Source organism: Arachis stenosperma, chromosome 5, assembly GCF_014773155.1.
Source record: "Arachis stenosperma cultivar V10309 chromosome 5, arast.V10309.gnm1.PFL2, whole genome shotgun sequence".
Classification (NCBI taxonomy): Eukaryota; Viridiplantae; Streptophyta; class Magnoliopsida; order Fabales; family Fabaceae; genus Arachis; species Arachis stenosperma.
This window is the reverse complement of record NC_080381.1, coordinates 132,782,062-132,796,760: the sequence shown is the minus strand read 5'-3', so window position 1 is coordinate 132,796,760 and position 14,699 is coordinate 132,782,062. Positions and strand designations below refer to the sequence as shown.

The window sequence follows — 14,699 nt, the reverse complement described above, 5'->3', positions numbered from 1 at the left end:
AGAATAAAAGTAGAATTAATTTGGCAATTTAGAGCACAAAAAACATGTTTTTAACAATTAGATACAATTGAGAGAGAATTCACAAAAATATGCTATTTAAATGAATAAATACAAGTTTATGTGATAAAAATCACTCATTTCAAGCCAAAAATTATTATCAAATGTGGATTCATCAACTGTTACTCTTCTGGTGTGAGAGTGACAGGATGAGGATAGCCGCTGGAAAGAAAGAGAGTTGGTTGGAGATGATGGGCGGTGACGGGTGAATAATTCTTCTTCGATAAAATTTTTTCATAATTGATGAATTCGGAACTTGATTCAACAATATAAAAGAATAGAGAAGAAGAAAAAGCATTTGGTGCAGAGAATGTTGTTGTTGACGATGATAATGTAAGACTTAGGAGTAAGTAGAGATGGAGTTGAGGTAGGAGATAAGAGTAAGAGTAAAATTAGAAAAAATAATTTGATTATTAGTTGACTACCAAAAAATTAACAAAGATAAAATTAAAATTTTTTTTAGACATTAAGAATAAAATTGAACATAATTAAATAAAAGGGGTAATTTTAAAAATTTTAGGAATAAAAAATTTACTTTATCCATTAATTTATTATTTTATTTAAATAAGTTAAAATTTTAAATTTAATCTTATAAATATAGTAATTTATTGATAAAGAACAAATTTTAAATAAAATTTAAATTTAGGATGAATTAATTTTTAAATTATTAAGTTAAGAAATAGCGTAAAAAAAAAACAAAAAATAAAATAAAATAACCAACTAGCTGACAGTTCTGGTGTGACACATCTGTCATAAACCAAATTGGAATCTAAGTGGAATGAAACTCACGTGACTCTCCTACCTTCACAAAGTTGGGCTATGGAGTTCATCTATTCACTTGATCGGTAGACCTAATCCGATATTACATAAGAGCAACAAAGATCACAAACAGCTGCTAAAAGTCAAGAGTTACAAAGACAAGAGAAAAGAAATCAGATTAAACGATAAGAGAGAGATGCCTGAATTCTGCGTGACTGGGGGCACCGGTTTCATCGCAGCTTACCTTATCAAAGCCTTACTAGAAAAGGGTTACACTGTGAGGACCACCGTGAGAAACCCAGGTGACACTTTTAATTCTAAGATTCACTTGCTTTTTTTATTTTTATTTTTATTTTATGCTATAGTTTGATTTCTAATTTGGCTATACGGTTTTACTGCTACATGTTACTTAATTATTTGATCAGATGATGTGGAGAAGGTTGGCTTTCTAAGGGAATTGAGTGGAGCTAAAGAGAGATTAAAGATTTTTAAAGCGGATTTATTGGTGGAAGGGAACTTTGATGAGGCAGTGGCAGGGGTTGATGGTGTCTTTCATACAGCATCTCCAGTGCTAGTTCCTTATGATAACAACGTTCAGGTCTTCTATCTACTTAAGCTTAATCAACTTTTTGTTCTTTTGTAAAATTCATTTGAAGATTTGAAAAATGTTGCAGGCAACTCTAATTGATCCGTGTATAAAAGGAACCGTGAATGTGCTGAATTCCTGCATCAAAGCAAGAGTTAAACGCGTTGTGCTCACCTCATCTTGCTCTTCCATAAGATACCGTTACGATGTGCAGCAAGTATCTCCTCTTAACGAGTCTCATTGGACTGATATAGAATACTGCAAACGCTACAACGTAAGTAGTAACATTTGCTACCATTATCGTAACTTTTTTTTCAGTAATGTGTATTAAAATTACTCCTGAAATTACTCAAAAGAACAAAAGTCCAGATCATTAATAAAAATTATCCATGAAAGATTGTTTGCCGATAAAACACCCATTGTTTTAGTAGAATTGTCAATTGAATCAACTTGTTTCTTTGAGTAGTTTTGATATGCTGTATGTACATAAAAAATCAACTACTAAATAATTACTTGTTATAATATATATTGAAATACAAAATAAATATTGAAAATAAGTTAATAATACATATATTTAATGTGCATATAACATTTTTGTTTTATCAACAACATATATAGGTTGTCCTGAGTAATCTTGATACTTCATTCTGAATATTTAAACAATTTATTTTTAAATAATTTTGTGAATATGCAGCTGTGGTACGCATATGCAAAGACTATAGGGGAGAAAGAGGCTTGGAAACTTGCAAAGGAAAATGGAATGGATCTAGTTGTGGTTAATCCCTCTTTTGTTGTTGGTCCCCTGCTTGCACCACAGCCAACAAGCACATTGTACATGATTCTAAGCATCGTCAAAGGTTAGATCCTGTTATACCTAAGGATTATTAGATTGTATTCAAAATAACCTATCATTGACTCTCAAAATATATTAGTTTGTTGATAAATAAATCAATATAGGAATAAATTAATAGTTATTGTATGTTACTTTCATTTGGAGTAAACTATATTTTATGAAATATTGTAACACATATAATTTTAACAGGGAAAAGTATGGTTTTTGTTTCTAATATTTTTAATTTATGTTAAAATTATCCTTAAATATTTTTAGTTTTGTCTTTTAAAATGATTTAGACGTTTAGGAAATAATTTTGACATAAATTGAAAATATCGGAAATAAGGCATACACAACTGTCATTAGACCAAGTCTTACAGTGCAAACGTTTTGCGCAGCACATATTTTGGGCGAGTGGTGATAAATATCTTTGAACGGTTCTTTATTTTTTTTTTTTGTTTTCTCCCTTCATCACCATTTTTAAACAGGTGTGAGAGAAGAATATCCAAATACAACAGTGGGCTTTGTACACATAAATGATGTGATAGCTGCTCACATATTGGCTATGGAGGATGCCAAAGCAAGTGGCAGGCTCATTTGTTCTAGCTCAGTAGCCCATTGGTCACAAATCATTGAAATGCTTAGGGCCAGATATCCTTCCTATCCATTTGCTAAAAAGTACGTTAACTTTTACAAATCTTTCTTCTAATTTTTTTCTTTCTATTTAACACCATAAATTATTGGAAGATTTTCAAATGTACGTTATATCAATATATTAGTGATTTTTAACCGTTAATCTTAATTATATATATTATATATTTTTTTTATAATTAAGATCAATGATAAAAAATCACTGAAACACAACAGTACACTTAAAAATTTTTCTAAATTATTATATGGGTTATGCGGAGAAATGTTTTAATCCCAGAAAAGTTGGCTTAGCTACTAGCTAAGCTAGTGTTTGAATAGTATAAAAATAAAGAATTTTTAAAATACAAAAATTGATAAAATAATAAAATAATATTTTAATTACTTTTAAATTTATAAATAGAATCAGAAAAATATAAACATATATAACGGAAATAGAGATACTTAAAAATAGTTTTTTTTTAAAAAAAATGTTATGTACACAATAAAAATTAGTAATCAAATTAATTATCATATATTTATATATAAATATATATATTATCTTAATTTATTTTTTATATATATTTTATATTTTAATATATATAATATATAAATAATTAATTTAATAATTAACTTTTTATATTCACCTAATATGCTTGAAACTATTTATATCCTACGTGATAGTAGCATAGAATTTTGATAAAAACAGTAGATTTCGGTATTAGTGAAAAAAGTGGGTGTTAAACTCACAACTTCTCTTTTATAAAAACTTGTAATAATCATTAAGTTAGTAATTTAATTTACTAATTTAGTATATTTTTTTTTATAAAATTAGCTTAAAATAAAAATAAAATTTAAAAATAAAATTCAAATTGAAATATTACATATTACACCAAGTAAATTCAAAAATCCTAACATCATTTTTTAAATTAGGTTCACACAATTTTTTATTAATATGTATAAAATTTGAAATGATTAAATTTATATTTGTTTAAAAAAATTTAATTTTCTGCGGTAAAATTTAGAACTTTAGGGTACGAGTAGGATTAGGGTTGAGAAATTCTTAACTAGCGAGTAGAGTAAGGTAGAGTTTTAAAAAAAAATTTCAACCTGCGAATAGAATTAAGGTAAAACTCAAACCCTCCCCTATCCTATCTTATCTATTGCCAGTCCTAATCAAAACGGTCTTCGCTTTGAAGTTTGAACTGAATTGTTAAATATTACTAATCTATTGAATCTAACTGTATAAATAATTAGATATTAACTTTTGAAAGATTATAGATTGAGTTTAATTTTAATATACTGATAGTATTAAATATTTTATATAATCACTTGATCCCATTTTATTTTTTGGATAACCAGTTATGTGATCAATATAAAAAAATAAATACTTTTATTAACATAATATTATATAATTAGATATATGATTTGACAAGACATTAAAATTAAATTCTTATATATTTTATTTGCATTGTTTGATGATCAAAATGATATTTTACTCAATTATAAACATTATACCAAATCTCTGTCAATCTTTTGATATGCTTTGAGATCTGCTTTTCTGAAGTTAGATGTATATGGTGTTACAGGTGCAGCAGCCTGGAAGGAGACAACAACCCACATAGCATGAACACCACCAAAATTACTCAATTGGGGTTTCCTCCATTCAAAACCCTTGAACAGATGTTTGATGACTGCATCCAAAGCTTTCAAAAAAGGGGCTTGCTATGACATCGTTCATAATAATCTGTCGAATTTGATGTTCGTGTAAGATTTCTGCTCCAATAATCAAAAATAAAGAAGCAGTAGTGTATTTAACCAAATAGCTATATACTTAAAAACACTATAATTTATGTGCACTTTTCTTTCTCTGTTCATGGTTCTACTTAATTATTGTATCGTTATTTGTAAAATAGACTAACCCCGATATGCATAAATCTCTAGAGCAAACACCATTTTGACACTCATTTTAATAACAATAAAACATTCTCTTTGTTATTATTATTATTATTATTATTATTATTATTATTATTTTGAAAGAAAGAACTCAGTACAATAAAGTAGAGATTATTTCAGGATAAACAATAACACACTCCACAGCATAAAAGCCGATAATCCACATTTACCCATCACTAAAATCCTCTCTTTTATTTTGTTAACTTGAAAAAATTCAAATACATGTACAATTAATTAATAACGATCATACTTCTTGGTAACATCCTCATTATTATAATACTATGCTTAGTGACAAATATATTATGTGTGTCTACGTGAATACCTAAATACAACATATATTTTCATACACACACACACACATATATATATATATGTACTAATGCACCGGATCCCAATCAGAATTTCGCAGTTAAGCGTGCTTGGGCGAGAGTAGTACTAGGATGGGTGACCTCCTGGGAAGTCCTCGTGTTGCACCTCTTTAAAAAACCAAGTTGGGTTGGTCTAGTGGTTAGCTCACTAGTCCGCTTAAGCAAGTGTCGGGAGTTCGAATCCCGCCTTGTGCATGCAGCAACCCATACAAAAAAAAAATATATTATATTCAATTCTACGAGTATACGATATCTCGAGTTCTGACACACAGCAGCACCACCTAAACTAAATCTCAAGCTAAACATTATACATACGAATTCCTGTTCCTCATAAAAGAACAAACTCTAAATCTAACAAACCTCGCACATTACCTTCCAACTTTTCGGGAAAGTGAGCCATCTTGTCCGTTCTTTGGAAAAATAAACGAGAATATATACAAGAGGAGGATAACCAAAGGTCCTCAGTAGGAGAGGTTTTAGAGTGCCATAAAATGATATACAATATTGGCATCATAAATCATACAGGAGTGTGATTAATATTAGTCTTGTAAATCTCTAAATCTTGTAACCATAGGTAGACATGAATTCAAAGTATTTAGTTTTGATGAATGACAACTATAGGAATTTGCGAAATCTTGCAACAGATTTCTTTGTAAATAGTCCTAAAGGCACTTTCACCATCTTTATCAACATGAATGATATGAGATGGATGCATAGGAGTATTCAAAGGCCATAATTTCACTGCATGGAAGTGAAAAATGCCTTGCAAAAGATGCATATTATTAAGCAGCCATTAGACTCACCAACTAAGGATCATCCTCTACAGCTAGCTCTACAGCATAGTTATGATCCCTAAGAGTAACGGAAAGTGCACGATGTGTATTGACTACATTAACCTAAACAAGATTTGCCTAGAAGAAAATTGTTCCAGCACAAGCTTTAGTATGACAGAAGAACAGTAGGAGAATCGAAGGGCAGCACTCAAATTTTGGATTGAATCCACGCCATCTATGGCTTCCCAACTCCCCAGTCCCCAGATCAAGAGGGGCCCCAAATCAGCACTTCGGGCATGCTTATGTCGAGGCTAGCTCAGGAGCATACTCCCCCACCCCGCCATAACATTTAAACAAAAATAATAAAGAAGCATAAGAGGATGAGAATATACCTTTGGATCAATATAATTTATTCATTCCAAGATGAATAATACATGAAAATGTGAAAGAGATTGAAGAGGCGTTCCTAGAATGACACCTACTCTTTATTCCAGACTAACGACTTCTAGAATTTCTTGATTAGAAGTCACAGAATTGTTACATTATTTGAAGAATGACATAACATGAAAATGGTGGAAATATTCCATGGTAAGGACATCACTTAGTTGAACACCTAGAATTAAGCCAAGACACAATGTCATCATGTACAGCAAAAATTCTCTCATCAGGTTCACCTTCTAGAATGCAGTGATAACCACCTTCATAAATCTTTAGAGTCTTATCCTTGCTAGAGGCACTCTCATAAAGAAACCGGCTCACCAATGGATCCGTCACCTTATCATCTCCTCCATGAATAACCAATAATGGAGCCGAAACCTGCAATCATCCACATGCACATGCAAAATATAGTTTTTCTTCTTGTTATGGTAATTATTGCACATAGAAAAATTCAAAAATAGATTTAGCTAGAGTATCGTATGGCCACTTGTAATATTTACCAATGGTGGATTTTAAATTGAGAAAACAAAAATGAAATGCTTAAATTTCAAGAAAGGGATGATACGGGATCTTTTCTATTTTAGTGAGAAAACCTTCTTTGAGTTGCAACAAAAGAAAAGGATCTCAAATATGAAAAAAGAAACAAACTACCGAAGCAATGGAAAAGAACTCAAATATGAAAATATAGAGATTGGAAGACAAAAAGAATACTGACCTTCTGTACTTGTGATTCAATTTCTTTTGTGGTTCGTAAAAGCTCCATACCGGTTTTCAGTCGCGGATTATCATCATAACAAATGACATTGTAAACAGCCTAAAAAGATAAATCAACACTAGGGATAAATTAATATTATCAATGTATTTAGTTTGATTATGACTAACACGGGTTTTGTTTTGCAAATCAATACAAAATTTAAGTATCAAGTAGAACAAACAACAACGTTGCAAATCTTAGACAACAAATTGAAGCTTTGAATAGAGTAACCTCTGCCACAATTTCCCATCTTTCTCTAATTAAAATAGTTGTGATCGTCAAACATGAACAAACTCGATGATTGTAACTACAACGTACGAGTTCATGTGAAAGATAATGAAATGATGAGACAGTCAAAGAGAGAACTAAACAATAATAGACTCTGAAGTAATCCTTAACTCCAAACAGCATGATTTATATATATATATATATATATATATATATATATATATATATATGACAATGCGGAAAATATGTCAGAAAACATGATAAAAATGAATCAATCAACTTCTAAGTTCTAACACTAAGAAAGTGCAAGATATTTTGTTGAAGAGCAAGACAAGGAATCAAAATGTCTGTTTTGTTATATTGGAATCCAAAAGTTAATTCTGTATAAGTCACTAACCAATTTTCTTTTGCTTGGTTCCCTGAAGGCAAGCTCTGCTAGATCTTGGTTTGGGAACAGTTTTGCTTTTGGCATCACCTTCGATAAAAGAGTTAATACCTTCATAACTGCATCAGATGGCATCACATCATCTGCAATCTACCCGCAACAGAAATCAGCAAACCATGCTTCAACTGAAAGTTGTACATTACAAAACTATATTGAAAAGACGGGACAAAAAAGAAATTACAAAAGCCACTTTTTATCAAAGAGTGTTTAACTATTTGAGTTAGCGATAAAAGTTTCCAGCTTGTAATGCAAAAATGTTCACGTAAATTAAAGCAGTACAAAACTTGGAAATCACAATACTCAAACTAATCGCCAAATTCAAAATGGTTATCATAAATATTGTTTGGCTAAGCCAGGTAAATACTGTAATAGCTAATAAGATTAATAAAAATACATTTTCCATTGAATTTTAAATAAATTAACCCCACAATATAGTAGTATGAATGTATGATGGCCCCTAAAAAGGGAACACAATTATAAAAAATAAAAAATAAAAACTAGTTGCCACAAAAAGGTAAGCTTAGTTCAATCATTATCCAAAGGTAAGCTTTTGTAATGGCTAATGAGTTTCTCTTCTGTATCAAATGCAAACTATTATCTATATAATATACATAGGCATATTCCCAATCTAATAAGAAACAAGCATCATTTGTTTTATATTTCACCAATGAATGCTAATAGCAGTTTGGTTTAGTGTCCCTTGTCACTCTTTAAAAGCTAAAGGAGTGTCGCAGGTTTGACATTAATTATAACATTTTTTATTGGTCAATATAATCGAGCAAAGATCCAATTGTATCAACCATTGATAGAAACAGCAATCGATGCTTGCAGAAGACGAAAAACTACTCAAACTGAATTCAGTGCAGAGTTTACGCTGAACTACAACGATTTAAATTAAATAAAAAATTGGTGAGCATCGAATGAAATACAGATGGACGAGCTTACTTTACACATTGGTGCTACAAGGATCATTCCATCCCAATTATTTGGCTCCTTCAAATGAACTTTAATAGAAACTGCTCCTCCCATTGACTGACCCAATATAAATCGAGGCAACTCTCTCAGCTCAGGCCTTTCTGCCAATTGAAATACAAACCATGATTTTAAGGGGTAAAAAGAGTTTAAATATTTTAAATCTTCACATGTGAAATGTTACAGCAGTCATGGATACTAAAACTGCACACCTTTAATTCTTCTATAATGCTCGATAACATCATCAACTAAATCATCAAAATTTGGTATGTATCCATGTAATCCTTCTGAAAGGCCAAAACCTGGATAGTCCATAGCATAAACACCATATCCAGATGATGCAATTCTCCTGGCTATACCTGAGGAAAAAATTGAAAAATAGATAAACTAAATGCCCTGTGAATCATGCAAATATTGGCTTGATTTGAGAAGATGTTTTCTGTTTTTTATTTACAATGTTTTATATTTCTACAACTTTGTAAACAAGAGTGAAAACGGGAGTAATTTGTAAAGAAAAGAGTGAATACAGGGAAAACAATATGATAACGACAAAGCCTTGTCCTACTAGGTGAATTCATGACCAAACAATGTCATTGCTTGCTTTTGTAAAAAATCAAAATAACAAACTTCCCAATTTGACCTAATTTTGTCAATGATTCATTGAATGATAAATCATGCATGTGATGGTGATACAAGATTTAAATAATGGAAAATCCAATATTTTAGAATAGTTTCTAAAATGACTGAAAATGTGGAAAGATATAATTTGATCATTCTAAGCAAATCCAAAATCTGTATAGACAAAACCATTCATTAGTTCCCAACCATGGGTCAAATGGATGCATATGAAACCTGCCTGAACTCAACCCGGTTACACTTACATCTCTTCAAAATCCCGTTTTCAATTATATCCTGTTTTAACTTTATTTCCCCATACTTAGAAGAAGAGAAGACACCGAGTATGAAAACAAATATGAACACACAAACCAAACACCCTCTTAGACTCCAAAAAAACAAAACAGCCTCTTCAACATATAATACAGGGCAAAGCAACAACATATAATAGAGAGCAGGGCAACTTGGCAGCATTTTGAAATCAAATTATGACAAACCTTCAAAGAAGAAGGTGCAAGTATCGCCATATCCGTGGCAGAAACATACAGAGGCCTTAATCGGAACCCCTGGCCGTGGCAACCAGCTCTTACAGAAAATTTCCAATCCCCTAGAATTCCTCTCGTACCACTGAACAAATAAGTAAACAATTTATCACACAATTCACCAAAACTAAATCATAATATATATATAAAGCATAAACATCTTGACATCCAAAAGATTTGGCACTAACTGAAAAAATAAAATAAACAAAATACACAACAAAACACTCATACCCCCCTCCCCCCCTTCCCCAAAAAAAAAAACTCAAAGTTTGATAAACTTTTGAAGATTTTACTTCCGACTGGAAAAAAAATAAAACAAAATAAACGAAAAACAACTCATAACCATCAGAAAAGTTTGATCAAATTTACAAAAGTTGGGTCCGGTGAATTTCTTTCATATAGAAACTATTTTGTAAGAAGCAGAATCTTTCTATTGCAGGAAAAAAAGGTTACATTCACAAGGTAAAGAAGATAATAAGAAACCTCTTGTCACTGAATAAATAAGTAAATCATTTATGACGCAGACGTATAACATCATTATAAAAGACAAAAACTAAGACAAATAAACCCTGAAAATCTATACTTCAAACATATTAGTCCCTAAAAAGAAAAGTACCAATAAAGTTTTGTAGAGATTGAAACTTACCTCTTCGGTTCTGATCCCTTCAGGAGCATTCTGGCATTGGAGATTGAAACATCAGCAACTGGTTCTTAAGCAATGCCAAAACGAAAACCAGTAAAAGAAGTTTAAAAAGAAAAAGCAAAAAACAAATGTAACTTGAGCAATGGAAGCGTTCCAATATCCATGACCAAGAATCAACTAACCTTGAACAAGCAGTGATCCAGCTGCTGATGAACTTCAATGAAGGCTGCACGGACCTTTCTGCGCGAGTAAGCGAAGTCAAGATTATAAGAAGCTATGGAGTTTAACTCTTCACTCACACCTTCAATGGATGTTTTCTTTGCTGTCACCGTGAGTTTTGTGTTCATGGGTTTTGATCCCTTGTGGTTGGTTGAAAAGTGAAGTTCTTGCTTCTTTAAGGGGTGCTTGATCGGAGATATCGGTGTGAAATGAAGTTGTGAAAGGATCTCTGACCGGAATCTGAAAGTCAGAGAGAGATTCATGTTGGAATGAGAGTGATTCACGGGTTTGTTAATTTGTGTTGTTGGGATCATATACAACGTTTTGCGGACACAAAGGTTTCGTAGTGCTGCAATTAAAGAGGGGAAAGTGGGAAACTGCGAACAACGTAACACAAAAAATGGTACTCAGTCAACTTTGTATTTTAATCAAGCCAAACTAATTAGATGGTACTCCAAATTTTAATATGATGCTAACAATTATTTCGAAAGGCCAATAAAAGAAAAAACATCAAATTCGATCTCTGATATTTTTTTTAGAATTGATTAGTCTTTATACTAAAAAAAATAACATTGATTTTTTTTATATAGAGACTAATTCGTCCCATCAAAGTAAAGTTTAGAAACTGAGTTGGTATTTTTTTATCAAAAATCTTATTGTCTTTTGAAGTAATTGTAGAGACTATTTTGAGTTTTTTTAAAATAGAATATTATAGTTTTTTAATTTTTTAATATAAAATAATTTCTAATATTTATTTTTGTTAGATAATATAATTTTTTTTTTCAATTTGATTTGTTAATGATTATGAACGTAAAATATTAACTAATATATATGGCTATTAAGTATCTACGTATGTAAATTGAATAAATCAATTTCTATGATAAAGTACAAAAATTTTCTAAAAAATTTTTAAATTATCAAAATATTTTTTAAAATTTTTAAAATAATTTCTTTAGATATTTTTAATTTAAAATAAGTTAAATTAAATTAAAAAATACTAATTTAATTTAAAAATTATAAAATAGTCTCCTTCAAATGTTTTTATAAAAAATAATTTAAAATAAATAAATTTATATTTATTTTATCAATTTAATTTAAGTTATAGATACTATATTTCTATGAAGCACAAACACCTCATTGAATTACCATGTCTGCATATCAAACACATTTCGGACACGACACTTACTGACACTCGTCCGATACGCGTATTTGTTGTGTCCCACCGTGTCTTAATAAAAAGCAAAAAATTCTTTTTCGGATATGTTTGGACACACATAAATACCATTACGTGTCAGCGTGTTCAGTCTTATTCTTAACATATATTCTTGAAATAAATTTAGATATAGTATATATTATTATTTATTAAAATAAAATATATTTTAAATATTTGATATAATTAAAATAAGACATTAAAAATAATTAAAAAATTAATTTATATTTTAATATCAATAAAATATCAAAATATCATTATGATTTATCTAAAAAATACTTTATATTTTATATGTATGTGTGTCCCCATATCTTATAGAATTTTAAAATTCGTGTGTCAGCGTGTCCCATATCATGTCGTATCCCCTATCCGTATCAGTGTCCCGTGCATTATAGCTATATTCCAATATCATTCTTTTATAATGAAAAAAATGAGTTAATATTATTTGAAGATATGTAAAGTCATTCATTTTAAAATAAAAAATTTTATAAAAATAATTGAGAATATTTATGCAAATACTTATGAAGACAATATTTTAGAATTTGGATATAACGAAAACTAAGTTATCTATAAAGTTAAATTTGTAAGCTTTGTTCAACCACAAAAATTAATATAATCATTTACAAAATCTCAATGTGAATCTCTTAATATTTTGCCACACTTGAGAAAAAAAAATTGAAACAAATCCAAATATTATGTTCATGTTTTTGAAAAAGTTTTGGAATTTATTGGTTACAATATCAAACAAAGTAGATTTACAATAAAAGGTATTTGTACTATTATAATTATCAATTACGCCTATTTATCTAAGTTTATTTGGAGTTCATTCTTAGGAGTCTAAGTATATAAATAACGACTTTTATAATACAATGACCTCTTAAAATTAGTTGTTATTATTATAGTTTCTACATTATCTCGATGTAGTCATAGGTTAAAAATTAAATAATATTATTTTTTATAATATTTATATGGTACCTACAAATTAAATTAAATTATTACCTTTTAATTTATTTTAAATTAAAATATTCAAAAGTAAGATGTATTTGTTTGGCCTACACGTTCGATGCGACTTGCAAGGCTTTCCTGACAACGTTAACCAAAGCAGTAATGAAGTGGTTTGATAACTTACCTCTATGTTGATGACTTATTTTGATATAGCTAGTTGGCTTAAACTCCGCGGACTGAGACTAGTATTTTATGGCTATTAGTATTTTATGGCTATTATACTCATATATCTACATATACTTTATTATTTTGTATTTATGTCTTGTGCCTTTAAGCTTATTGCTTTGTGTGAACGTTTCGCACTTTTGTAACTCTGTTTTTGAGCTTATTTCTTCATCGGCCTTCTAGAATTACTATTTCTTTCTATATATATTATTGTACAAGGTTTAGAATTGTCGTGACCTTTAATTATCCTTTGCTTTACGGCATGAGGTAAGGTTTAAGATAATTAGGGTGGTACATTTCACCTCCTCGTCCTATTAAGCACAAAAAAGATGAAAATCAGACGGAATATTTCGAGTATCACAAACTATATGGGCATTCTACCAATAATTTTTACGATGAGATCAGCTACCACTAATCCTTGATAAGCACATACACATGATAAATAGAATATTTGCAGGAGAAAAAATTACTAAGTCCTCACGTAAAAAGCAGCTTAAGAAAGTATATCAAGTTAGGAAAGATTGTGGAGTTTACGACTTACCGACAATATAATCTCATTCACTAAAAAGATGCTCAAGGGTTGACACCTGGTCACGACGACCCCGTAATAGTTACAATGATCTTTACTAATGCAAATCTCCCTAAAACTTTGGTGGATCAAAGGAGATTGGCTGACATATTATTCAAACCCGCTTTTGATAAACTCGGGTTAGAAGAAAAGGAACTGAAGGCTTATCTCGATAACCTTTTTGAGTTAGGGGATACACCGACTCCGACCTCTTGATTTTATTTCGTTGCATATCACTTTTGGTAAATGAATAAAATCAAGAACCTTGAACATTGACTACATTGTGTTTGACGTGGCGTCAGCCTACAATGTCCTGATAGGTTGGACTATCCTGAACTAACTAGATGCGGTTGTTTCTACACATTACATATGTATGAAATTTTCAACAATAGAAAAAATTGCCACCATAAAAGGAGATCAGAAATTGGAAAGAAAATATTACAATAAGAAATTGGAAAGAAAATATTACAATGAAAGTCTCAACTTAAGGGGCAGTAAAGAAGTCAACACTATTGAGTTCAGTGGTGTCCGAACACAAGAAGAGATGCGTCCACAACCTGAAAGAAGGGTTGAAACGTTTAAATTAGAGATCAGGCAGAAAAGACAACGAGTATAGGGGCCAACCTAAATAAAAATTTAAAGACAAATCTCTTTGAACTCTTACAAAAAAAACCTTTAACCTCTTCGCATGGAAAACCTCTGATATGCCTATAATTGACCCCGACTTCATGAGTCACAAGCTTATCTTTTATACAAGCTCCCGATCTGTTCAACAAAAGCGGCAGAAACTCGGTCCCAAAAGAGCACAAGTAATAGAAGAACAAGTGCGAGCTTTACTAGAAGCTGGATTTACAAGGAAGCTACCAAAGTAACGTGCATCGTGTCATAAAGGGACGCAACATTTCAAAATTTTTAAAAACACGTTGAGTGTCCGACC

At 30.5% G+C, this 14,699-nt stretch overlaps 2 protein-coding genes and 1 pseudogene across 2 annotated transcripts; 2 read left to right on the top strand and 1 right to left on the bottom strand.

Annotated features, from left to right (window-relative positions):
- Nucleotides 1–812: 812 nt before the first annotated feature.
- Nucleotides 813–4,835, top strand: LOC130982028 (tetraketide alpha-pyrone reductase 2-like). The gene is made up of 6 exons (XM_057905845.1): nucleotides 813–1,118; nucleotides 1,242–1,414; nucleotides 1,491–1,676; nucleotides 2,097–2,259; nucleotides 2,723–2,912; nucleotides 4,451–4,835. The coding sequence occupies exons 1-6, from the start codon at nucleotides 1,013–1,015 to the stop codon at nucleotides 4,590–4,592; spliced, it is 960 nt and encodes a 319-aa protein (XP_057761828.1). The 5' UTR covers nucleotides 813–1,012; the 3' UTR covers nucleotides 4,593–4,835.
- A 339-nt stretch (nucleotides 4,836–5,174) lies between these two features.
- On the top strand, nucleotides 5,175–5,294 carry LOC130983312 (5S ribosomal RNA; annotated as a pseudogene).
- Nucleotides 5,295–6,337: 1,043 nt separating this feature from the next.
- LOC130979378 (caffeoylshikimate esterase-like) lies at nucleotides 6,338–11,208 on the bottom strand. The gene is made up of 8 exons (XM_057902806.1): nucleotides 10,778–11,208; nucleotides 10,599–10,628; nucleotides 9,908–10,037; nucleotides 9,008–9,154; nucleotides 8,769–8,899; nucleotides 7,776–7,913; nucleotides 7,112–7,210; nucleotides 6,338–6,774 (listed from the first exon to the last, which is right to left on the bottom strand). The coding sequence occupies exons 1-8, from the start codon at nucleotides 11,126–11,128 to the stop codon at nucleotides 6,556–6,558; spliced, it is 1,245 nt and encodes a 414-aa protein (XP_057758789.1). The 5' UTR covers nucleotides 11,129–11,208; the 3' UTR covers nucleotides 6,338–6,555.
- Between the last annotated feature and the right edge of the window lie 3,491 nt (nucleotides 11,209–14,699).